The sequence below is a fragment of the Sceloporus occidentalis genome, unplaced genomic scaffold, assembly GCF_023333645.1.
Source record: "Sceloporus occidentalis isolate IW3139 unplaced genomic scaffold, rSceOcc1.0.p SCAF_43, whole genome shotgun sequence".
NCBI lineage: Eukaryota > Metazoa > Chordata > Lepidosauria > Squamata > Phrynosomatidae > Sceloporus > Sceloporus occidentalis.
In genome coordinates, this window is record NW_028317023.1 from 4,509,795 (window position 1) to 4,533,936 (window position 24,142).

Below are 24,142 nucleotides of genomic sequence, written 5' to 3' on the forward strand. Positions count from 1 at the left end.
TTTTTTATAAATTATTTTATAATTTTTATAAATTATTTTCAGGGAGATAGTTTCCCAATATATTATCTTGTCTAAAAATAGGCCAATGTTTATTTATCGCTTTCTTAATCTCAAATGCATTTGTCATTGTATTTCATTAAAAAAGGAAAAATCAAACCCCTATTTTAATTTTAGATCTCTGTTTTTTTAGAAGATCTTCTCTATTAGTCTTTTTAATCCATTCAAATAGTTTAAGAGTAACTCTTATGGGTGATGCCTTTCTTCAAACTTTTTTAATAGTTGTTGACTTTGATTAAAGAAGTCATTATCATTTGTGCAGTTTCTTCCAATAGGCGCCACTTGCCTAAACATCTTTGGATCCTTCCCAAATAATTAGAATGTCATCTATCTAGCGTTTCCAGAGCACCAGATTTGCACCAAACGGGTTGTTGGTCCAGATTGACTTGGCCTACCTGTGCTATCTTTGTTTGACAGCCAGGCTGGAGCCATCTCTGAGTACCTTGGGGCCCTGTATGACAGCTCATTCTGTCCCACAAGGTATTTTGGTCATTGTGGTTCTCAGCAACAATATGAAGCCCAATGGGTTCAGGAACATTCTAGGAACATTCTATGGGTCGCAGAACTCAAGTGGACATATCTCTGACTCTTCTTTTGCTTGGTACTGAGACTGCAGACAGTTCTTGCAGGTGGAGAAGCTGAACAAAAAAGAAAACCATGATGAGATCAGATGGCAGACCTTTCATTTGTCTTATTATTTTTTAGATTGTTTTACATGGGCAACCAGATTTCCCTTTTACCGGGAAAAATCCCAAACCCATCGTCACTGCTAAGACATTAAACTCTTTCTACTCTTACCTTATCAGAAGGATACAAAGCAAACCAAGGACAGAGAACACAATACAGAGGCATAGAGTGTGCCAGTGAGCCAAAGGCTCATACATCTTGGTAATTAGTGCTGATGAAGCGATCTCTAGAATTTCCATTGCAATTTCTGATCCAGCAAATATTTTACCTAAACAGGAAAAAGAAGTCACTCGTTAAATAGGGCGATTACCCACATTACAGGCAGTTTAAGGAAATGGTACGATCAAGTTATACGTTTCAGCACTTGTACGTGCAAGACAATTTAAAAGAACAAAAACATAAAAAAATTCAAATCGGCTTAATGTAGCATAAAAAACCACACGATACTCATCTACAATTGTAATCTATGGACAAATGGCTGAAATATAGTTTAGGATTAGAAATCGTTCTGTCCGGTAGAGTACACTACTTGCACTATGTGTAAGAGTGTGTAAGAAAATGCTATCATTTAACATGTAATATAATCTAACTATGTTCTTATTAGGGATGATCACCCGACGAATAGAAACAAACCCACTAATATCCTGAACTGAATTGCAGAGGCTTGGCTAATATGTATTTGCCACTTTTAGGTAGTGGAGACAATGAATGTTTCCACGAGTACAGGATTGGTAAATGGGTGGTGGGAAAATCCTACAGTAAGACTTTATACTGCTGAAGTATTATAGCCTCTGGTATCGCCGGCATTGCAGGTAATGATAAAGTATAAGAACTGTTTGATAATCTTACGGAATGTTGTTGCCGGAACTTGTTTGGAAAGCACTGAAATGATCGTCGGTTTCGGCATTAGTGCAAACACCATCACTGCTTGAGCTGGAAAAAAAATACACTTGTTTAATTCATACTTTATTTAAATACATCAGTATGCAAATACCAGTTTTATGTTTTCATTTATTCTCATGGATGCAATTCAAGAGATGTAAACCTCTAAAATCTGAATACCTGCCGTTTCGTATTGTCATATTGGTAGAGGGGTTCATTACAGGGTTCAGCAGTCTGGAATGTAACATTATGTGAGAGAAAATATTCTGAATTCTCAGGGCAACAAAAGCTAACTTTAAGAACTACCAGCACCGAGGGTGTCCAAAGACAAGAGAAAGGGGGCTCTGTTCGCCCCATTTCATTTTCCCTAAACCAGCAGTGCTGCTTCGGGGTCATCTGTGGTAGTCAGGAAGCAGTCAAGGCTTTGGGAGTAAATTGAAGTAAGAAGAAAAAGGGAATACATGAAAATGAAATTGAATATGAGGGTAAAATAAATCTAAAGTCCAGTAAACGTCTAAGGTATACACCATACAAGCTTTGGGGCAATTAACACTAACGTTTAGTGGTATAAATGTCCCTCTTATTAGACTCTGTACACAATACGTCTATATGTAATATGGGAAAGACTTAGGAGGTCACCCTTATCATTAAATCACCCATAAATAACTAAATGGCCCACCCAGAAACCTAATAGAATAACACTTAGTTTTTAATTTAAATATGAAAATTGTATCATAGTAAATGCTCTATATATCCAGAACCCAAAAAAGTAAAAGCAGCTCTTGGTGAGGAGCAGTTTGATATACAAGTGAACTCAACTGTTAATTAAGTCTGAAGATGCTGCAGCTAACAAACTCCACTTATACAAATGTATGCAACTATTGGAAAAATCTCTATCATTCCTTAATAGTGAACAAGAGAATGAAGTGTTAATCGTGTAAAGGTTAATTCATCATACTTGTACTGCACTAGCAATAGTGTTACACCAAAGGTGACTCCTATAAAGTGTCTGAAGCATACAACCATTAAAGAGACTATATTTTCACGGGAAAGTAAGACTAGAAATACGCAGCCTTATTGATTATTATATATATATATATATATATATAATATAACAATATTCTAACATTTGGAATCCATTAAAGAATTGTCACTGATTTTTTTTAACTTACCAATGTGATATAGGAAGGTCCATTTCACGAAGGCCATTATGAGAATTCCTGCGCAGAATGAGCACATTCCCAATAAAATAAAAACCAAGTCATTTGCCCAGCGAGCCAAAATAAAAATTCCCAGGGTGCTAGTAACATGGGTTATGCATACCCAGACATCAGCTGGAATGCAGTGTAACAACAATTTCTGTGTTACAAGCAGCTCGATGACAGTATGTGCTCCAGTGAAAGCAAAGTGGTAAATGGTAGCGCTACATAATAAAACCGCAATCAGCATGAAGTTTGGTTCAGTGTCCTGCGTTTCATCTTCGCGTGCTAACATTCCACTTTCCTCTGCGTCCTCGGGATAGATGTTTTGATCTTTACTTTCTATCTTGGAATTCTCTTTGGATTCTTCATCATGTACTACTCCAGACTCAGGTATCCTCAAAACAAAAATGATGTACAAGATGCAAAATGTGTAGCAGGTGATGCTACAGCAGGCAGCGATGACTCCTTGGTAAAATGCCGTGAACTTTAAACTGTCGAGTCCACATGCAGTTGTAAAGGTGGCGATGATACCCGTCAGTCCATACGTCATGTGAATCAGAGTTAGCTGCAGAGACCGGCTGCTGTCTGAGGAGCCGTGTGACACCCAGGTTATAACACCGGACCAGAATATGGAGAACCAGCCGCTCAGGCCATTCAAAATGGCAGCGCCATACATCACCTCTTTAGGCCAGTTCCAAACTGTGACGAACAGCAGGAGTATTGCTGAGATTAGGCTTCCTACCAATGGGACACAGATTGGGATTTTCCTGTTGATTTTCTCAATAATATGTTCCAGGATAAACGTAGCCAGTAAACAGCTGCAACTTGTAACTGTTTTGTAAGCAAAGTCGAAATCCGAGTTGCTTTCAGTGGAGTTGTTAGACAAGGTATTTTGGTCACTGTGGTTCTCTGCAGCAATATTAAGCCCAATGTCATAGAAAGAGCTGGCTACCTTAGCTAAAGCAACCACTGGCTCAATCCTGGTTCTTAAATTCATCATTATTTGTAAATTTCACCAGTGGCAAAAAATACAATTGTGATAGTTTTGAAACAATGCTAAAATCACTTTGAAAAGTAAGCAAAGCCAAATATGTTCACTTATCTCAAGAGACAAAGTGAGAATGAACCTCAGCGCTGTGCTGGGCTATTATGTCATCAGTGTCTTTGTGACATCATAGACAACATTTCATGAGCAGCAGAGGTGGAGAAGTAGTAGAAGATATTTTACATGGAAGGAAAATATGAATGAAATGCCTGTGAGTTCTCCATAGTGTTTCACTAGTTATGGATTCATGCAGTTTTAATATAAATCATGTCAAAATTATAGAAAAGGCTATGGAAGAAGATGTACCTCATAGATTTTGTTTTAAATGTATTTCAGACAGGATGACCTGGAGATATATTCTAGGAATCCAAATAAGGCTTAGTGCCTGAATAGAATGGGTTATCCTCTATTCGGTGGGTCTAAATGTATCAACACAAATACATAAAAAAATACTCCATATCCACAATCAATGACATCACATGTCCTGAGGTTATCCTGGCATTATAGTTTCTCATGTATCCATCACACAGTCACATTGTGCTTTTCCATCAAATCAATAAAATCATTGCTCTTTGTATTCTCTTACTTATCAATCTGACTGTGATTTGGACATCAGTAAAAATCAAAGTGAATGTGGAGGCTTTGAGAGCTGAATGCTATTGTTAGGTCAGAAATGGTTCTTTTGACCAAAGCTCCATGTTCTGTGTCTCAGCTGTATGTGTGACTTCTTGGCTTTCTCTGCATAAGGCAGGCTCACTGGTGTCTTCTTACAACAATACTGGCTCTTTTGACACTTTTTGGAGTATTTCCTAAACAGTGATGGTCAGTGAATAAGCATAAAATACAAAGTGGGAATTTTAGAGGGGTTTGTAAGTCCTTTTTAGTCTGTATGGCTACTTAAATGTGTAGGAGGATCGTAGTGATCAGACTTAAAATACAATTTACTGAGAAGTTGGTCGAGAAATTGAACAGCCTCCCGTCAGAAGTGGTAGAGGCTAATACTGTAAGGGAATTGAAACACGCATCAGGTAGGAAACACGCACGAGGGAGGCATAAAGTTGCCATGAATCATAATCATGATCAATGGCCGATTAAGAGTCTGCTGTCAAGTTCTATGTTTCTATATGACTGGAGCACTCTGGCACTGCAGGGGTTACCTGCAATGAATGGAATCTTCAGGAGGAGTGATTGACAGATGTGAGCAGCCTCTGGTACACATGTGCAGTCAACAGTCAGATTTACTAAGGCTTTGTTATTCAGAGGTCAGGCTGTCTTCCAACTCCTACAACACGATTAAGATTGGATTATTAGAGCAGGGGGGATTGTAATTATGCATAAGACAAAATCTGAAAGTGAATGTGAGAAATGATTAAGTGATATATTAATTATTATATATTAATTATTATTAATATTCTAAAAAGATCACACACATCTTTGGGTTAAGTATACTAAATAAGGGACACTATTAAAATAGAAAGTAACACTTTATTACAAATAAAAATAGGATATTATCTCCATACATATGCAAACAAAGTGCTACAGTGTGTTAGCAATGATTAACCCTATACATGAAAGGATACTTCTATTTTTTAGTAATGTTTAAATAAGTGAGCGTTTAAGTGGGACTAAAATATTTCATAAATAGAACTGAAATTATTTATAAAGTGCCGCTTAAATAAATAAAGTGCCTATTTTTAATAGAAATAAATACATTTCTGAACTTATTTATCCATATATAAATAAATAAATACCATATTGGCTCGATTATAGGCCGTACCCTTAAAGTTTGGTGCTATTTTAAAGAAAAATGTATTTTGCGAGAAAAAAAATGCATGAGTGGAATGGGAAAGCAGTATTTTATCTAATGAGCACCGGAAGGTTATGTCACGCCGGTGCTCCAGCATAGAAGCCCTCGCGGAAGTGCCGGCAGCGGAGGTTGTCCACGCGCACCACGCAGACGTCCACCGGCTGCCAGAGAGGAGGATCTGGATCCTATCCCTGCTGCTTGCCTGTAGCAGGGCTAAATGAAACAAGAAATAACCTGCCCAGCGCCCGGAACTGCGAGACAAACGGCAAATAAGGTATATAAACTTCATCTTTAGTGAATAAAATTTCCTATAACAAATCAAACCCACAGATTACTGTACACAGAACACAATATAAATGTAAAAGATTATATGAATGTAGAAGATTAAATACAATTATTTTTTTTTTTATTTTTTTTTTTATCAATTCACCGTTTATTGCAAAAGAATTATGTAAGAACACAAATCACAACAGCAGCATCGTAAAAACAAGATACACATAGTACATAGTGAGGAGGATGCGCCTCCCACATGGTACAGGCCAATAAATTGTCAGCACGGACATAGGGGTACATCGTCTATAAAAGGCAAAGAGATCTGTGCGTCATATCAACCGTATGCGACAAACAGTGACTGTAGGCAAAACGTCATTAGAGACAACAACAACAAAAGTACCTGGAGGAAAAGGACACCGTAAGTAGGGGAGGAAGTCATGGCCGGAATACCGGCAATCCCACCCCGCAGGTAAGTTAGGTACAGAACATTTCGTGTAAAAACATACACAACATTAGTGGTGCTCAAAAGGAAAATCAAAAACAAAAAAAGAATTAAATGGACTGAAATCAGAGATCCGAAGCGGAGTCAAAAAAAAACAGTGAAGGGCTCAAGGCACCAAGGAGGGCAGGCGATCAGCAAGGGAGGCAACGTAGGTGCGCCAGTGGAACCACCGGAGTTCGACCGAGTGCTCCTGGCCCCTAGCGGCCCCTGTGAGGACCTCCATTTGATAGAGAAATTCAACACGTCGGAACCAGGCCGACATAGAGGGAGTACTGGCGGACTTCCAGGATCTGGGAATTGTGGTGAGGGCAGCATTTATTAAACGGAATTTGACGGAGCCTTTATAGGACTTGTAAGGGATAGCGGTATGGTGCAGAAGGACGGATGCCGGGGTAGCTATGAAAGACTGGTCAGCCACCTCCCGGATAACCGCAGACACCGCGTCCCAAAATGGTTGGATTGCCGGGCACGACCACCATATATGGAAGAGGGAACCAGGGAGAGAATTGCAGCGCCAGCAGGTAGGAGGGATCTGGGGCAAAAACCTATTCAGGTCCAGGGGAACCTTGTACCATCGGGTGACAAGTTTAAAGAGCGTTTCCTGCACTCTGCTGGATACGGTCCCCTTGTGCACAATCCTAAGCATCCTCTCCCACTCCTCCAGGGAAAAAGAGATCCCCAGGTCTCCCTCCCAGAGGCTAAAGTAATACGGTTTAGTAAGTACCACCGGGGCGAGCTGAATAGCGTACAAGGCAGAGAGGAGATGGGGAGGTACTCTGTCAGCCAAACAAAGCTTTTCAAACTCGGTAAGGGCACGAGTCCCACCAGCGAGGGCGCCGGAGGATTTGAGGAAATGTCTAACCTGGTGGTAGAGGAAGACAATCGGGAAGGGGTTGTTCGGTTCACCGGTCAGTTCCGTCAGCGGTTTACACGTAGGGCCATGAGAGACATGGTAAACCCGAAGTACGGATACGTTAGGAGGCGTAAGAGACGCCATCCGAGCGGCATCTCCCCCAGGAGCAAAGTCAGGATGCCCCGAGATAGGAAATAGGGGAGAGGGTTCCAGCAAGACACCTCCAGCACGCACCGCCCCCCTGAACGCCCTTAGTGTGGACGTAATCAGGGGATGAGGTGTATGAACAACTCCCCTCTGCGGTTCCGAGATCCAGGGAAGGACACCGAGGGGGCAGGAAACGGCCGCGGCCTCAACCTGAAGCCAAGGCCTGTTGGAGCCAACAGACCACTCCACTACACGTCGAAGGTGGGCGGCCCGCCAGTACAACTCCAAATTAGGGAGACCCATTCCTCCCGACGTCTTTAGCCTGGTCAAGTAAGAAAAGGAAAGCCTAGGGGGCTTGCCCTTCCAGATATACCGAAGAAAGGCACTGTGACACTTACGAAAGTAGGATCGGGGTAGGAAGACGGGTAGTGTCTGGAAAAGATAAAGAAAACGGGGTAAAACATTCATTTTCAGGACACTAACCCTGCCAAACCAGGACACATGGGGGAAGGCCCACTTAGTCAGGTCGGCGTGAAGGGTAGTCAAAAGGGGGTCAAAGTTCAGGGCCTTAATCTGAGACAAGTCCGAGGGAATGAGGACGCCCAGGTATTTGATATAGTCATCCTTCCAGCGAAATGGCATCGTGGAACAGATATGATGGGAAAGGTCCGATGGAAGATGGAACCCCATCACCTCAGACTTGGACAGGTTAATTTTATAATTGGATAGATAATGGAAATGCTCAAGCAGGGACAACAAAGCAGGGAGAGAGCGGCACGGGTCCGAGAGTGTCACAAGGACATCGTCAGAAAACAGAGAGATCGCATGGGAGCGACCCGTTATCTCAATGCCTTTGATCGCCGGGTCAGATCGGACTGCCGTTGCAAGCGGCTCGACCGCCAGAAGGAACAAGAGGGGGGAGAGAGGGCAGCCCTGGCGTGTCCCGTTGGAAAGGGTCACCCCCTCTGACTGGAGACCATTGACCGTAACTCGGGCCATGGGAGAGGCGTACAACGCTCGTATACAGGTCAGGAACCGCGCGCCCAGACCGATACCCTCCAGGACCTTAAATAAAAAGGACCAGGAAACCCGGTCGAAGGCCTTTTCGGCATCCATTGAGGCAAGAATCATCGGGGTCCGGAAATGCTGTGCATGCGCAACAATATCTATGAGCCTGATCGTGTTGTCCCTTGCCTCCCTCCCCGGCACAAAGCCAACCTGATCCGGGTGAATCAGACCTGGTAAGAGGGGGCGAAGGCGGTTAGCGGGGATTTTTGCAAACAGCTTGACATCTACATTGATCAGTGAGATCGGTCTATAGCTACTGCAGAGGTCCAGATTTTTGTCCGGCTTCGGAATAACCACAATACTGGCATCGAGCGCGCGGGGGTCAAAGGGTTCGCCTCTAGCTATAGCATTAAAGTGGGTGACAAGGCGGGGGCCCAGGAGAGGTAGAAATTTCTTATAATAAGCGGCTGAGAAGCCGTCCGGGACAATTATTAACCTTTGCATAATTCTAATAGTGTATCACCTGATTACGTTTGATGAAATGGAACCTAAGAAACGGATTGAATATATAATAATATATATACAATGAAACCCCAATAATCAATCTAAAATTCTAAAGGCTAAGAACTAATTTTATAGGGGAACAATAAAATACTGATGTCTTATTAAGGGAGAAGCAATCTGATGTCAGAAACTTTTTTCAACCATCTGGAAAGAGAAGATACAGTGTAAATATATGTGTATCTACTGATTATCTTCAATGATACATGAATAACTGATCTTATAGATTTGTAATTTCATGTTAAAGAATAAAAAAGTGCACTTTGAGTCCCCTTGAGGTCCCGCCATATATTGAATACCGCATTTGCATTCTAGTAAATAAATAACATAATGGGATTTACAATGAATAAAATGTCTTATTTTGTATTCTTTGCTCTTCTTCTTTCGTAGACTACATATTTTGCATCTGCCGCACCGATGAAAACCTGGGGTTTTCTTAGAAAACAAGTGATCTTCCTTCATTTCGTCTAAAATACTTGGAGCCAGAGTTAGTTTCAAACTTTCAGATTTTTTATAAATTATTTTATAATTTTTATAAATTATTTTCAGGGAGATAGTTTCCCAATATATTATCTTGTCTAAAAATAGGCCAATGTTTATTTATCGCTTTCTTAATCTCAAACGCATTTGTCATTGTATTTCATTAAAAAAGGAAAAATCAAACCCCTATTTTAATTTTAGATCTCTGTTTTTTTAGAAGATCTTCTCTATTAGTCTTTTTAATCCGTTCAAATAGTTTAAGAGTAACTCTTATGGGTGATGCCTTTCTTCAAACTTTTTTAATAGTTGTTGACTTTGATTAAAGAAGTCATTATCATTTGTGCAGTTTCTTCCAATAGGCGCCACTTGCCTAAACATCTTTGGATCCTTCCCAAATAATTAGAATGTCATCTATCTAGCGTTTCCAGAGCACCAGATTTGCACCAAACGGGTTGTTGGTCCAGATTGACTTGGCCTACCTGTGCTATCTTTGTTTGACAGCCAGGCTGGAGCCATCTCTGAGTACCTTGGGGCCCTGTATGACAGCTCATTCTGTCCCACAAGGTATTTTGGTCATTGTGGTTCTCAGCAACAATATGAAGCCCAATGGGTTCAGGAACATTCTAGGAACATTCTATGGGTCGCAGAACTCAAGTGGACATATCTCTGACTCTTCTTTTGCTTGGTACTGAGACTGCAGACAGTTCTTGCAGGTGGAGAAGCTGAACAAAAAAGAAAACCATGATGAGATCAGATGGCAGACCTTTCATTTGTCTTATTATTTTTTAGATTGTTTTACATGGGCAACCAGATTTCCCTTTTACCGGGAAAAATCCCAAACCCATCGTCACTGCTAAGACATTAAACTCTTTCTACTCTTACCTTATCAGAAGGATACAAAGCAAACCAAGGACAGAGAACACAATACAGAGGCATAGAGTGTGCCAGTGAGCCAAAGGCTCATACATCTTGGTAATTAGTGCTGATGAAGCGATCTCTAGAATTTCCATTGCAATTTCTGATCCAGCAAATATTTTACCTAAACAGGAAAAAGAAGTCACTCGTTAAATAGGGCGATTACCCACATTACAGGCAGTTTAAGGAAATGGTACGATCAAGTTATACGTTTCAGCACTTGTACTTGCAAGACAATTTAAAAGAACAAAAACATAAAAAAATTCAAATCGGCTTAATGTAGCATAAAAAACCACACGATACTCATCTACAATTGTAATCTATGGACAAATGGCTGAAATATAGTTTAGGATTAGAAATCGTTCTGTCCGGTAGAGTACACTACTTGCACTATGTGTAAGAGTGTGTAAGAAAATGCTATCATTTAACATGTAATATAATCTAACTATGTTCTTATTAGGGATGATCACCCGACGAATAGAAACAAACCCACTGATATCCTGAACTGAATTGCAGAGGCTTGGCTAATATGTATTTGCCACTTTTAGGTAGTGGAGACAATGAATGTTTCCACGAGTACAGGATTGGTAAATGGGTGGTGGGAAAATCCTACAGTAAGACTTTATACTGCTGAAGTATTATAGCCTCTGGTATCGCCGGCATTGCAGGTAATGATAAAGTATAAGAACTGTTTGATAATCTTACGGAATGTTGTTGCCGGAACTTGTTTGGAAAGCACTGAAATGATCGTCGGTTTCGGCATTAGTGCAAACACCATCACTGCTTGAGCTGGAAAAAAAATACACTTGTTTAATTCATACTTTATTTAAATACATCAGTATGCAAATACCAGTTTTATGTTTTCATTTATTCTCATGGATGCAATTCAAGAGATGTAAACCTCTAAAATCTGAATACCTGCCGTTTCGTATTGTCATATTGGTAGAGGGGTTCATTACAGGGTTCAGCAGTCTGGAATGTAACATTATGTGAGAGAAAATATTCTGAATTCTCAGGGCAACAAAAGCTAACTTTAAGAACTACCAGCACCGAGGGTGTCCAAAGACAAGAGAAAGGGGGCTCTGTTCGCCCCATTTCATTTTCCCTAAACCAGCAGTGCTGCTTCGGGGTCATCTGTGGTAGTCAGGAAGCAGTCAAGGCTTTGGGAGTAAATTGAAGTAAGAAGAAAAAGGGAATACATGAAAATGAAATTGAATATGAGGGTAAAATAAATCTAAAGTCCAGTAAACGTCTAAGGTATACACCATACAAGCTTTGGGGCAATAAACACTAACGTTTAGTGGTATAAATGTCCCTCTTATTAGACTCTGTACACAATACGTCTATATGTAATATGGGAAAGACTTAGGAGGTCACCCTTATCATTAAATCACCCATAAATAACTAAATGGCCCACCCAGAAACCTAATAGAATAACACTTAGTTTTTAATTTAAATATGAAAATTGTATCATAGTAAATGCTCTATATATCCAGAACCCAAAAAAGTAAAAGCAGCTCTTGGTGAGGAGCAGTTTGATATACAAGTGAACTCAACTGTTAATTAAGTCTGAAGATGCTGCAGCTAACAAACTCCACTTATACAAATGTATGCAACTATTGGAAAAATCTCTATCATTCCTTAATAGTGAACAAGAGAATGAAGTGTTAATCGTGTAAAGGTTAATTCATCATACTTGTACTGCACTAGCAATAGTGTTACACCAAAGGTGACTCCTATAAAGTGTCTGAAGCATACAACCATTAAAGAGACTATATTTTCACGGGAAAGTAAGACTAGAAATACGCAGCCTTATTGATTATTATATATATATATATATATAATATAACAATATTCTAACATTTGGAATCCATTAAAGAATTGTCACTGATTTTTTTTAACTTACCAATGTGATATAGGAAGGTCCATTTCACGAAGGCCATTATGAGAATTCCTGCGCAGAATGAGCACATTCCCAATAAAATAAAAACCAAGTCATTTGCCCAGCGAGCCAAAATAAAAATTCCCAGGGTGCTAGTAACATGGGTTATGCATACCCAGACATCAGCTGGAATGCAGTGTAACAACAATTTCTGTGTTACAAGCAGCTCGATGACAGTATGTGCTCCAGTGAAAGCAAAGTGGTAAATGGTAGCGCTACATAATAAAACCGCAATCAGCGTGAAGTTTGGTTCAGTGTCCTGCGTTTCATCTTCGCGTGCTAACATTCCACTTTCCTCTGCGTCCTCGGGATAGATGTTTTGATCTTTACTTTCTATCTTGGAATTCTCTTTGGATTCTTCATCATGTACTACTCCAGACTCAGGTATCCTCAAAACAAAAATGATGTACAAGATGCAAACTGTGTAGCAGGTGATGCTACAGCAGGCAGCGATGACTCCTTGGTAAAATGCCGTGAACTTTAAACTGTCGAGTCCACATGCAGTTGTAAAGGTGGCGATGATACCCGTCAGTCCATACGTCATGTGAATCAGAGTTAGCTGCAGAGACCGGCTGCTGTCTGAGGAGCCGTGTGACACCCAGGTTATAACACCGGACCAGAATATGGAGAACCAGCCGCTCAGGCCATTCAAAATGGCAGCGCCATACATCACCTCTTTAGGCCAGTTCCAAACTGTGACGAACAGCAGGAGTATTGCTGAGATTAGGCTTCCTACCAATGGGACACAGATTGGGATTTTCCTGTTGATTTTCTCAATAATATGTTCCAGGATAAACGTAGCCAGTAAACAGCTGCAACTTGTAACTGTTTTATAAGCAAAGTCGAAATCCGAGTTGCTTTCAGTGGAGTTGTTAGACAAGGTATTTTGGTCACTGTGGTTCTCTGCAGCAATATTAAGCCCAATGTCATAGAAAGAGCTGGCTACCTTAGCTAAAGCAACCACTGGCTCAATCCTGGTTCTTAAATTCATCATTATTTGTAAATTTCACCAGTGGCAAAAAATACAATTGTGATAGTTTTGAAACAATGCTAAAATCACTTTGAAAAGTAAGCAAAGCCAAATATGTTCACTTATCTCAAGAGACAAAGTGAGAATGAACCTCAGCGTTGTGCTGGGCTATTATGTCATCAGTGTCTTTGTGACATCATAGACAACATTTCATGAGCAGCAGAGGTGGAGAAGTAGTAGAAGATATTTTACATGGAAGGAAAATATGAATGAAATGCCTGTGAGTTCTCCATAGTGTTTCACTAGTTATGGATTCATGCAGTTTTAATATAAATCATGTCAAAATTATAGAAAAGGCTATGGAAGAAGATGTACCTCATAGATTTTGTTTTAAATGTATTTCAGACAGGATGACCTGGAGATATATTCTAGGAATCCAAATAAGGCTTAGTGCCTGAATAGAATGGGTTATCCTCTATTCGGTGGGTCTAAATGTATCAACACAAATACATAAAAAAATACTCCATATCCACAATCAATGACATCACATGTCCTGAGGTTATCCTGGCATTATAGTTTCTCATGTATCCATCACACAGTCACATTGTGCTTTTCCATCAAATCAATAAAATCATTGCTCTTTGTATTCTCTTACTTATCAATCTGACTGTGATTTGGACATCAGTAAAAATCAAAGTGAATGTGGAGGCTTTGAGAGCTGAATGCTATTGTTAGGTCAGAAATGGTTCTTTTGACCAAAGCTCCATGTTCTGTGTCTCAGCTGTATGTGTGACTTCTTGGCTTTCTCTGCATAAGGCAGGCTCACTGGTGTCTTCTTACAACAATACTGGCTCTTTTGACACTTTTTGGAGTATTTCCTAAACAGTGATGGTCAGTGAATAAGCATAAAATACAAAGTGGGAATTTTAGAGGGGTTTGTAAGTCCTTTTTAGTCTGTATGGCTACTTAAATGTGTAGGAGGATCCTAGTGATCAGACTTAAAATGCAATTTACTGAGAAGTTGGTCGAGAAATTGAACAGCCTCCCGTCAGAAGTGGTAGAGGCTAATACTGTAAGGGAATTGAAACACGCATCAGGTAGGAAACACGCATGAGGGAGGCATAAAGTTGCCATGAATCATAATCATGATCAATGGCCGATTAAGAGTCTGCTGTCAAGTTCTATGTTTCTATATGACTGGAGCACTCTGGCACTGCAGGGGTTACCTGCAATGAATGGAATCTTCAGGAGGAGTGATTGACAGATGTGAGCAGCCTCTGGTACGCATGTGCAGTCAACAGTCAGATTTACTAAGGCTTTGTTATTCAGAGGTCAGGCTGTCTTCCAACTCCTACAACACGATTAAGATTGGATTATTAGAGCAGGGGGGATTGTAATTATGCATAAGACAAAATCTGACAGTGAATGTGAGAAATGATTAAGTGATATATTAATTATTATATATTAATTATTATTAATATTCTAAAAAGATCACACACATCTTTGGGTTAAGTATACTAAATAAGGGACACTATTAAAATAGAAAGTAACACTTTATTACAAATAAAAATAGGATATTATCTCCATACATATGCAAACAAAGTGCTACAGTGTGTTAGCAATGATTAACCCCATACATGAAAGGATACTTCTATTTTTTAGTAATGTTTAAATAAGTGAGCGTTTAAGTGGGACTAAAATATTTCATAAATAGAACTGAAATTATTTATAAAGTGCCGCTTAAATAAATAAAGTGCCTATTTTTAATAGAAATAAATACATTTCTGAACTTATTTATCCATATATAAATAAATAAATACCATATTGGCTCGATTATAGGCCGTACCCTTAAAGTTTGGTGCTATTTTAAAGAAAAATGTATTTTGCGAGAAAAAAATGCATGAGTGGAATGGGAAAGCAGTATTTTATCTAATGAGCACCGGAAGGTTATGTCACGCCGGTGCTCCAGCATAGAAGCCCTCGCGGAAGTGCCGGCAGCGGAGGTTGTCCACGCGCACCACGCAGACGTCCACCGGCTGCCAGAGAGGAGGATCTGGATCCTATCCCTGCTGCTTGCCTGTAGCAGGGCTAAATGAAACAAGAAATAACCTGCCCAGCGCCCGGAACTGCGAGACAAACGGCAAATAAGGTATATAAACTTCATCTTTAGTGAATAAAATTTCCTATAACAAATCAAACCCACAGATTACTGTACACAGAACACAATATAAATGTAAAAGATTATATGAATGTAGAAGATTAAATACAATTATTATTTTTTTTTTTTTTTTTTTTATCAATTCACCGTTTATTGCAAAAGAATTATGTAAGAACACAAATCACAACAGCAGCATCGTAAAAACAAGATACACATAGTACATAGTCAGGAGGGTGCGCCTCCCACATGGTACAGGCCAATAAATTGTCAGCACGGACATAGGGGTACATCGTCTATAAAAGGCAAAGAGATCTGTGCGTCATATCAACCGTATGCGACAAACAGTGACTGTAGGCAAAACGTCATTAGAGACAACAACAACAAAAGTACCTGGAGGAAAAGGACACCGTAAGTAGGGGAGGAAGTCATGGCCGGAATACCGGCAATCCCACCCCGCAGGTAAGTTAGGTACAGAACATTTCGTGTAAAAACATACACAACATTAGTGGTGCTCAAAAGGAAAATCAAAAACAAAAAAAGAATTAAATGGACTGAAATCAGAGATCCGAAGCGGAGTCAAAAAAAAACAGTGAAGGGCTCAAGGCACCAAGGAGGGCAGGCGATCAGCAAGGGAGGCAACGTAGGTGCGCCAGTGGAACCACTGGAGTTCGACCGAGTGCTCCTGGCCCCTAGCGGCCCCTGTGAGGACCTCCATTTGATAGAGAAATTCAACACGTCGGAACCAGGCCGACATAGAGGGAGTACTGGCGGACTTCCAGGATCTGGGAATTGTGGTGAGGGCAGCATTTATTAAACGGAATTTGACGGAGCCTTTATAGGACTTGTAAGGGATAGCGGTATGGTGCAGAAGGACGGATGCCGGGGTAGCTATGAAAGACTGGTCAGCCACCTCCCGGATAACCGCAGACACCGCGTCCCAAAATGGTTGGATTGCCGGGCACGACCACCATATATGGAAGAGGGAACCAGGGAGAGAATTGCAGCGCCAGCAGGTAGGAGGGATCTGGGGCAAAAACCTATTCAGGTCCAGGGGAACCTTGTACCATCGGGTGACAAGTTTAAAGAGCGTTTCCTGCACTCTGCTGGATACGGTCCCCTTGTGCACAATCCTAAGCATCCCCTCCCACTCCTCCAGGGAAAAAGAGATCCCCAGGTCTCCCTCCCAGAGGCTAAAGTAATACGGTTTAGTAAGTACCACCGGGGCGAGCTGAATAGCGTACAAGGCAGAGAGGAGATGGGGAGGTACTCTGTCAGCCAAACAAAGCTTTTCAAACTCGGTAAGGGCACGAGTCCCACCAGCGAGGGCGCCGGAGGATTTGAGGAAATGTCTAACCTGGTGGTAGAGGAAGACAATCGGGAAGGGGTTGTTCGGTTCACCGGTCAGTTCCGTCAGCGGTTTACACGTAGGGCCATGAGAGACATGGTAAACCCGAAGTACGGATACGTTAGGAGGCGTAAGAGACGCCATCCGAGCGGCATCTCCCCCAGGAGCAAAGTCAGGATGCCCCGAGATAGGAAATAGGGGAGAGGGTTCCAGCAAGACACCTCCAGCACGCACCGCCCCCCTGAACGCCCTTAGTGTGGACATAATCAGGGGATGAGGTGTATGAACAACTCCCCTCTGCGGTTCCGAGATCCAGGGAAGGACACCGAGGGGGCAGGAAACGGCCGCGGCCTCAACCTGAAGCCAAGGCCTGTTGGAGCCAACAGACCACTCCACTACACGTCGAAGGTGGGCGGCCCGCCAGTACAACTCCAAATTAGGGAGACCCATTCCTCCCGACGTCTTTAGCCTGGTCAAGTAAGAAAAGGAAAGCCTAGGGGGCTTGCCCTTCCAGATATACCGAAGAAAGGCACTGTGACACTTACGAAAGTAGGATCGGGGTAGGAAGACGGGTAGTGTCTGGAAAAGATAAAGAAAACGGGGTAAAACATTCATTTTCAGGACACTAACCCTGCCAAACCAGGACACATGGGGGAAGGCCCACTTAGTCAAGTCGGCGTGAAGGGTAGTCAAAAGGGGGTCAAAGTTCAGGGCCTTAATCTGAGACAAGTCCGAGGGAATGAGGACGCCCAGGTATTTGATATAGTCATCCTTCCAGCGAAATGGCATCGTGGAACAGATATGATGGGAAAGGTCCGATGGAAGATGGAACCCCATCACCTCAGACTTGGACAGGTTAATTTTATAATTGGATAGATAATGGAAATGCTCAAGCAGGGACAACAAAGCAGGGAGAGAGCGGCACGGGTCCGAGAGTGTCACAAGGACATCGTCAGAAAACAGAGAGATCGCATGGGAGCGACCCGTTATCTCAATGCCTTTGATCGCCGGGTCAGATCGGACTGCCGTTGCAAGCGGCTCGACCGCCAGAAGGAACAAGAGGGGGGAGAGAGGGCAGCCCTGGCGTGTCCCGTTGGAAAGGGTCACCCCCTCTGACTGGAGACCATTGACCGTAACTCGGGCCATGGGAGAGGCGTACAACGCTCGTATACAGGTCAGGAACCGCGCGCCCAGACCGATACCCTCCAGGACCTTAAATAAAAAGGACCAGGAAACCCGGTCGAAGGCCTTTTCGGCATCCATTGAGGCAAGAATCATCGGGGTCCGGAAATGCTGTGCATGCGCAACAATATCTATGAGCCTGATCGTGTTGTCCCTTGCCTCCCTCCCCGGCACAAAGCCAACCTGATCCGGGTGAATCAGACCTGGTAAGAGGGGGCGAAGGCGGTTAGCGGGGATTTTTGCAAACAGCTTGACATCTACATTGATCAGTGAGATCGGTCTATAGCTACTGCAGAGGTCCAGATTTTTGTCCGGCTTCGGAATAACCACAATACTGGCATCGAGCGCGCGGGGGTCAAAGGGTTCGCCTCTAGCTATAGCATTAAAGTGGGTGACAAGGCGGGGGCCCAGGAGAGGTAGAAATTTCTTATAATAAGCGGCTGAGAAGCCGTCCGGGACAATTATTAACCTTTGCATAATTCTAATAGTGTATCACCTGATTACGTTTGATGAAATGGAACCTAAGAAACGGATTGAATATATAATAATATATATACAATGAAACCCCAATAATCAATCTAAAATTCTAAAGGCTAAGAACTAATTTTATAGGGGAACAATAAAATACTGATGTCTTATTAAGGGAGAAGCAATCTGATGTCAGAAACTTTTTTCAACCATCTGGAAAGAGAAGATACAGTGTAAATATATGTGTATCTACTGATTATCTTCAATGATACATGAATAACTGATCTTATAGATTTGTAATTTCATGTTAAAGAATAAAAAAGTGCACTTTGAGTCCCCTTGAGGTCCCGCCATATATTGAATACCGCATTTGCATTCTAGTAAATAAATAACATAATGGGATTTACAATGAATAAAATGTCTTATTTTGTATTCTTTGCTCTTCTTCTTTCGTAGACTACATATTTTGCATCTGCCGCACCGATGAAAACCTGGGGTTTTCTTAGAAAACAAGTGATCTTCCTTCATTTCGTCTAAAATACTTGGAGCCAGAGTTAGTTTCAAACTTTCAGATTTTTTATAAATTATTTTATAATTTTTATAAATTATTTTCAGGGAGATAGTTTCCCAATATATTATCTTGTCTAAAAATAGGCCAATGTTTATTTATCGCTTTCTTAATCTCAAACGCATTTGTCATTGTATTTCATTAAAAAAGGAAAAATCAAACCCCTATTTTAATTTTAGATCTCTGTTTTTTTAGAAGATCTTCTCTATTAGTCTTTTTAATCCGTTCAAATAGTTTAAGAGTAACTCTTATGGGTGATGCCTTTCTTCAAACTTTTTTAATAGTTGTTGACTTTGATTAAAGAAGTCATTATCATTTGTGCAGTTTCTTCCAATAGGCGCCACTTGCCTAAACATCTTTGGATCCTTCCCAAATAATTAGAATGTCATCTATCTAGCGTTTCCAGAGCACCAGATTTGCACCAAACGGGTTGTTGGTCCAGATTGACTTGGCCTACCTGTGCTATCTTTGTTTGACAGCCAGGCTGGAGCCATCTCTGAGTACCTTGGGGCCCTGTATGACAGCTCATTCTGTCCCACAAGGTATTTTGGTCATTGTGGTTCTCAGCAACAATATGAAGCCCAATGGGTTCAGGAACATTCTAGGAACATTCTATGGGTCGCAGAACTCAAGTGGACATATCTCTGACTCTTCTTTTGCTTGGTACTGAGACTGCAGACAGTTCTTGCAGGTGGAGAAGCTGAACAAAAAAGAAAACCATGATGAGATCAGATGGCAGACCTTTCATTTGTCTTATTATTTTTTAGATTGTTTTACATGGGCAACCAGATTTCCCTTTTACCGGGAAAAATCCCAAACCCATCGTCACTGCTAAGACATTAAACTCTTTCTACTCTTACCTTATCAGAAGGATACAAAGCAAACCAAGGACAGAGAACACAATACAGAGGCATAGAGTGTGCCAGTGAGCCAAAGGCTCATACATCTTGGTAATTAGTGCTGATGAAGCGATCTCTAGAATTTCCATTGCAATTTCTGATCCAGCAAATATTTTACCTAAACAGGAAAAAGAAGTCACTCGTTAAATAGGGCGATTACCCACATTACAGGCAGTTTAAGGAAATGGTACGATCAAGTTATACGTTTCAGCACTTGTACTTGCAAGACAATTTAAAAGAACAAAAACATAAAAAAATTCAAATCGGCTTAATGTAGCATAAAAAACCACACGATACTCATCTACAATTGTAATCTATGGACAAATGGCTGAAATATAGTTTAGGATTAGAAATCGTTCTGTCCGGTAGAGTACACTACTTGCACTATGTGTAAGAGTGTGTAAGAAAATGCTATCATTTAACATGTAATATAATCTAACTATGTTCTTATTAGGGATGATCACCCGACGAATAGAAACAAACCCACTGATATCCTGAACTGAATTGCAGAGGCTTGGCTAATATGTATTTGCCACTTTTAGGTAGTGGAGACAATGAATGTTTCCACGAGTACAGGATTGGTAAATGGGTGGTGGGAAAATCCTACAGTAAGACTTTATACTGCTGAAGTATTATAGCCTCTGGTATCGCCGGCATTGCAGGTAATGATAAAGTATAAGAACTGTTTGATAATCTTACGGAATGTTGTTGCCGGAACTTGTTTGGAAAGCACTGAAATGATCGTCGGTTTCGGCATTAGTGCAAACACCATCACTGCTTGAGCTGGAAAAAAAATACACTTGTTTAATTCATACTTTATTTAAATACATCAGTATGCAAATACCAGTTTTATGTTTTCATTTATTCTCATGGATGCAATTCAAGAGATGTAAACCTCTAAAATCTGAATACCTGCCGTTTCGTATTGTCATATTGGTAGAGGGGTTCATTACAGGGTTCAGCAGTCTGGAATGTAACATTATGTGAGAGAAAATATTCTGAATTCTCAGGGCAACAAAAGCTAACTTTAAGAACTACCAGCACCGAGGGTGTCCAAAGACAAGAGAAAGGGGGCTCTGTTCGCCCCATTTCATTTTCCCTAAACCAGCAGTGCTGCTTCGGGGTCATCTGTGGTAGTCAGGAAGCAGTCAAGGCTTTGGGAGTAAATTGAAGTAAGAAGAAAAAGGGAATACATGAAAATGAAATTGAATATGAGGGTAAAATAAATCTAAAGTCCAGTAAACGTCTAAGGTATACACCATACAAGCTTTGGGGCAATAAACACTAACGTTTAGTGGTATAAATGTCCCTCTTATTAGACTCTGTACACAATACGTCTATATGTAATATGGGAAAGACTTAGGAGGTCACCCTTATCATTAAATCACCCATAAATAACTAAATGGCCCACCCAGAAACCTAATAGAATAACACTTAGTTTTTAATTTAAATATGAAAATTGTATCATAGTAAATGCTCTATATATCCAGAACCCAAAAAAGTAAAAGCAGCTCTTGGTGAGGAGCAGTTTGATATACAAGTGAACTCAACTGTTAATTAAGTCTGAAGATGCTGCAGCTAACAAACTCCACTTATACAAATGTATGCAACTATTGGAAAAATCTCTATCATTCCTTAATAGTGAACAAGAGAATGAAGTGTTAATCGTGTAAAGGTTAATTCATCATACTTGTACTGCACTAGCAATAGTGTTACACCAAAGGTGACTCCTATAAAGTGTCTGAAGCATACAACCATTAAAGAGACTATATTTTCACGGGAAAGTAAGACTAGAAATACGCAGCCTTATTGATTATTATATATATATATATATATAATATAACAATATTCTAACATTTGGAATCCATTAAAGAATTGTCACTGATTTTTTTTAACTTACCAATGTGATATAGGAAGGTCCATTTCACGAAGGCCATTATGAGAATTCCTGCGCAGAATGAGCACATTCCCAATAAAATAAAAACCAAGTCATTTGCCCAGCGAGCCAAAATAAAAATTCCCAGGGTGCTAGTAACATGGGTTATGCATACCCAGACATCAGCTGGAATGCAGTGTAACAACAATTTCTGTGTTACAAGCAGCTCGATGACAGTATGTGCTCCAGTGAAAGCAAAGTGGTAAATGGTAGCGCTACATAATAAAACCGCAATCAGCGTGAAGTTTGGTTCAGTGTCCTGCGTTTCATCTTCGCGTGCTAACATTCCACTTTCCTCTGCGTCCTCGGGATAGATGTTTTGATCTTTACTTTCTATCTTGGAATTCTCTTTGGATTCTTCATCATGTACTACTCCAGACTCAGGTATCCTCAAAACAAAAATGATGTACAAGATGCAAACTGTGTAGCAGGTGATGCTACAGCAGGCAGCGATGACTCCTTGGTAAAATGCCGTGAACTTTAAACTGTCGAGTCCACATGCAGTTGTAAAGGTGGCGATGATACCCGTCAGTCCATACGTCATGTGAATCAGAGTTAGCTGCAGAGACCGGCTGCTGTCTGAGGAGCCGTGTGACACCCAGGTTATAACACCGGACCAGAATATGGAGAACCAGCCGCTCAGGCCATTCAAAATGGCAGCGCCAAACATCACCTCTTTAGGCCAGTTCCAAACTGTGACGAACAGCAGGAGTATTGCTGAGATTAGGCTTCCTACCAATGGGACACAGATTGGGATTTTCCTGTTGATTTTCTCAATAATATGTTCCAGGATAAACGTAGCCAGTAAACAGCTGCAACTTGTAACTGTTTTATAAGCAAAGTCGAAATCCGAGTTGCTTTCAGTGGAGTTGTTAGACAAGGTATTTTGGTCACTGTGGTTCTCTGCAGCAATATTAAGCCCAATGTCATAGAAAGAGCTGGCTACCTTAGCTAAAGCAACCACTGGCTCAATCCTGGTTCTTAAATTCATCATTATTTGTAAATTTCACCAGTGGCAAAAAATACAATTGTGATAGTTTTGAAACAATGCTAAAATCACTTTGAAAAGTAAGCAAAGCCAAATATGTTCACTTATCTCAAGAGACAAAGTGAGAATGAACCTCAGCGCTGTGCTGGGCTATTATGTCATCAGTGTCTTTGTGACATCATAGACAACATTTCATGAGCAGCAGAGGTGGAGAAGTAGTAGAAGATATTTTACATGGAAGGAAAATATGAATGAAATGCCTGTGAGTTCTCCATAGTGTTTCACTAGTTATGGATTCATGCAGTTTTAATATAAATCATGTCAAAATTATAGAAAAGGCTATGGAAGAAGATGTACCTCATAGATTTTGTTTTAAATGTATTTCAGACAGGATGACCTGGAGATATATTCTAGGAATCCAAATAAGGCTTAGTGCCTGAATAGAATGGGTTATCCTCTATTCGGTGGGTCTAAATGTATCAACACAAATACATAAAAAAATACTCCATATCCACAATCAATGACATCACATGTCCTGAGGTTATCCTGGCATTATAGTTTCTCATGTATCCATCACACAGTCACATTGTGCTTTTCCATCAAATCAATAAAATCATTGCTCTTTGTATTCTCTTACTTATCAATCTGACTGTGATTTGGACATCAGTAAAAATCAAAGTGAATGTGGAGGCTTTGAGAGCTGAATGCTATTGTTAGGTCAGAAATGGTTCTTTTGACCAAAGCTCCATGTTCTGTGTCTCAGCTGTATGTGTGACTTCTTGGCTTTCTCTGCGTAAGGCAGGCTCACTGGTGTCTTCTTACAACAATACTGGCTCTTTTGACACTTTTTGGAGTATTTCCTAAACAGTGATGGTCAGTGAATAAGCATAAAATACAAAGTGGGAATTTTAGAGGGGTTTGTAAGTCCTTTTTAGTCTGTATGGCTACTTAAATGTGTAGGAGGATCCTAGTGATCAGACTTAAAATGCAATTTACTGAGAAGTTGGTCGAGAAATTGAACAGCCTCCCGTCAGAAGTGGTAGAGGCTAATACTGTAAGGGAATTGAAACACGCATCAGGTAGGAAACACGCATGAGGGAGGCATAAAGTTGCCATGAATCATGATCATGATCAATGGCCGATTAAGAGTCTGCTGTCAAGTTCTATGTTTCTATATGACTGGAGCACTCTGGCACTGCAGGGGTTACCTGCAATGAATGGAATCTTCAGGAGGAGTGATTGACAGATGTGAGCAGCCTCTGGTACG

General features: G+C 40.8%; 3 protein-coding genes across 3 annotated transcripts; all 3 read right to left on the reverse strand.

The window, feature by feature from the left end:
• Positions 1-607: 607 nt before the first annotated feature.
• On the reverse strand, positions 608-3,825 carry LOC149289743 (solute carrier family 46 member 2-like). The gene is made up of 3 exons (XM_089490258.1): positions 2,799-3,825; positions 856-1,012; positions 608-695 (listed from the first exon to the last, which is right to left on the reverse strand). Exons 1-3 carry the CDS (start codon positions 3,823-3,825, stop codon positions 608-610), a joined length of 1,272 nt encoding a protein of 423 aa, XP_089346384.1.
• A 6,313-nt stretch (positions 3,826-10,138) lies between these two features.
• Positions 10,139-13,352, reverse strand: LOC149289744 (solute carrier family 46 member 2-like). Its single transcript, XM_089490259.1, has 3 exons — positions 12,326-13,352; positions 10,387-10,543; positions 10,139-10,226 (listed from the first exon to the last, which is right to left on the reverse strand). The coding sequence occupies exons 1-3, from the start codon at positions 13,350-13,352 to the stop codon at positions 10,139-10,141; spliced, it is 1,272 nt and encodes a 423-aa protein (XP_089346385.1).
• A 6,312-nt stretch (positions 13,353-19,664) lies between these two features.
• Positions 19,665-22,878, reverse strand: LOC149289745 (solute carrier family 46 member 2-like). Its single transcript, XM_089490261.1, has 3 exons — positions 21,852-22,878; positions 19,913-20,069; positions 19,665-19,752 (listed from the first exon to the last, which is right to left on the reverse strand). Exons 1-3 carry the CDS (start codon positions 22,876-22,878, stop codon positions 19,665-19,667), a joined length of 1,272 nt encoding a protein of 423 aa, XP_089346387.1.
• Between the last annotated feature and the right edge of the window lie 1,264 nt (positions 22,879-24,142).

Bases quoted from the DNA above. Each gene is read 5' to 3' on its own strand.
- LOC149289743 (XM_089490258.1), bottom strand. From the start codon at position 3,825: ATGAATTTAAGAACCAGGATTGAGCCAGTGGTTGCTTTAGCTAAGGTA. The intron at 1,013-2,798 runs GTAAGTTAAAAA...TTTCCTGTTTAG, and splicing joins GACCTTCCTATATCACATTG to GTAAAATATTTGCTGGATCA. The intron at 696-855 runs GTAAGAGTAGAA...TTTTTTGTTCAG, and splicing joins CTTTGTATCCTTCTGATAAG to CTTCTCCACCTGCAAGAACT.
- LOC149289744 (XM_089490259.1), bottom strand. From the start codon at position 13,352: ATGAATTTAAGAACCAGGATTGAGCCAGTGGTTGCTTTAGCTAAGGTA. The intron at 10,544-12,325 runs GTAAGTTAAAAA...TTTCCTGTTTAG, and splicing joins GACCTTCCTATATCACATTG to GTAAAATATTTGCTGGATCA. The intron at 10,227-10,386 runs GTAAGAGTAGAA...TTTTTTGTTCAG, and splicing joins CTTTGTATCCTTCTGATAAG to CTTCTCCACCTGCAAGAACT.
- LOC149289745 (XM_089490261.1), bottom strand. From the start codon at position 22,878: ATGAATTTAAGAACCAGGATTGAGCCAGTGGTTGCTTTAGCTAAGGTA. The intron at 20,070-21,851 runs GTAAGTTAAAAA...TTTCCTGTTTAG, and splicing joins GACCTTCCTATATCACATTG to GTAAAATATTTGCTGGATCA. The intron at 19,753-19,912 runs GTAAGAGTAGAA...TTTTTTGTTCAG, and splicing joins CTTTGTATCCTTCTGATAAG to CTTCTCCACCTGCAAGAACT.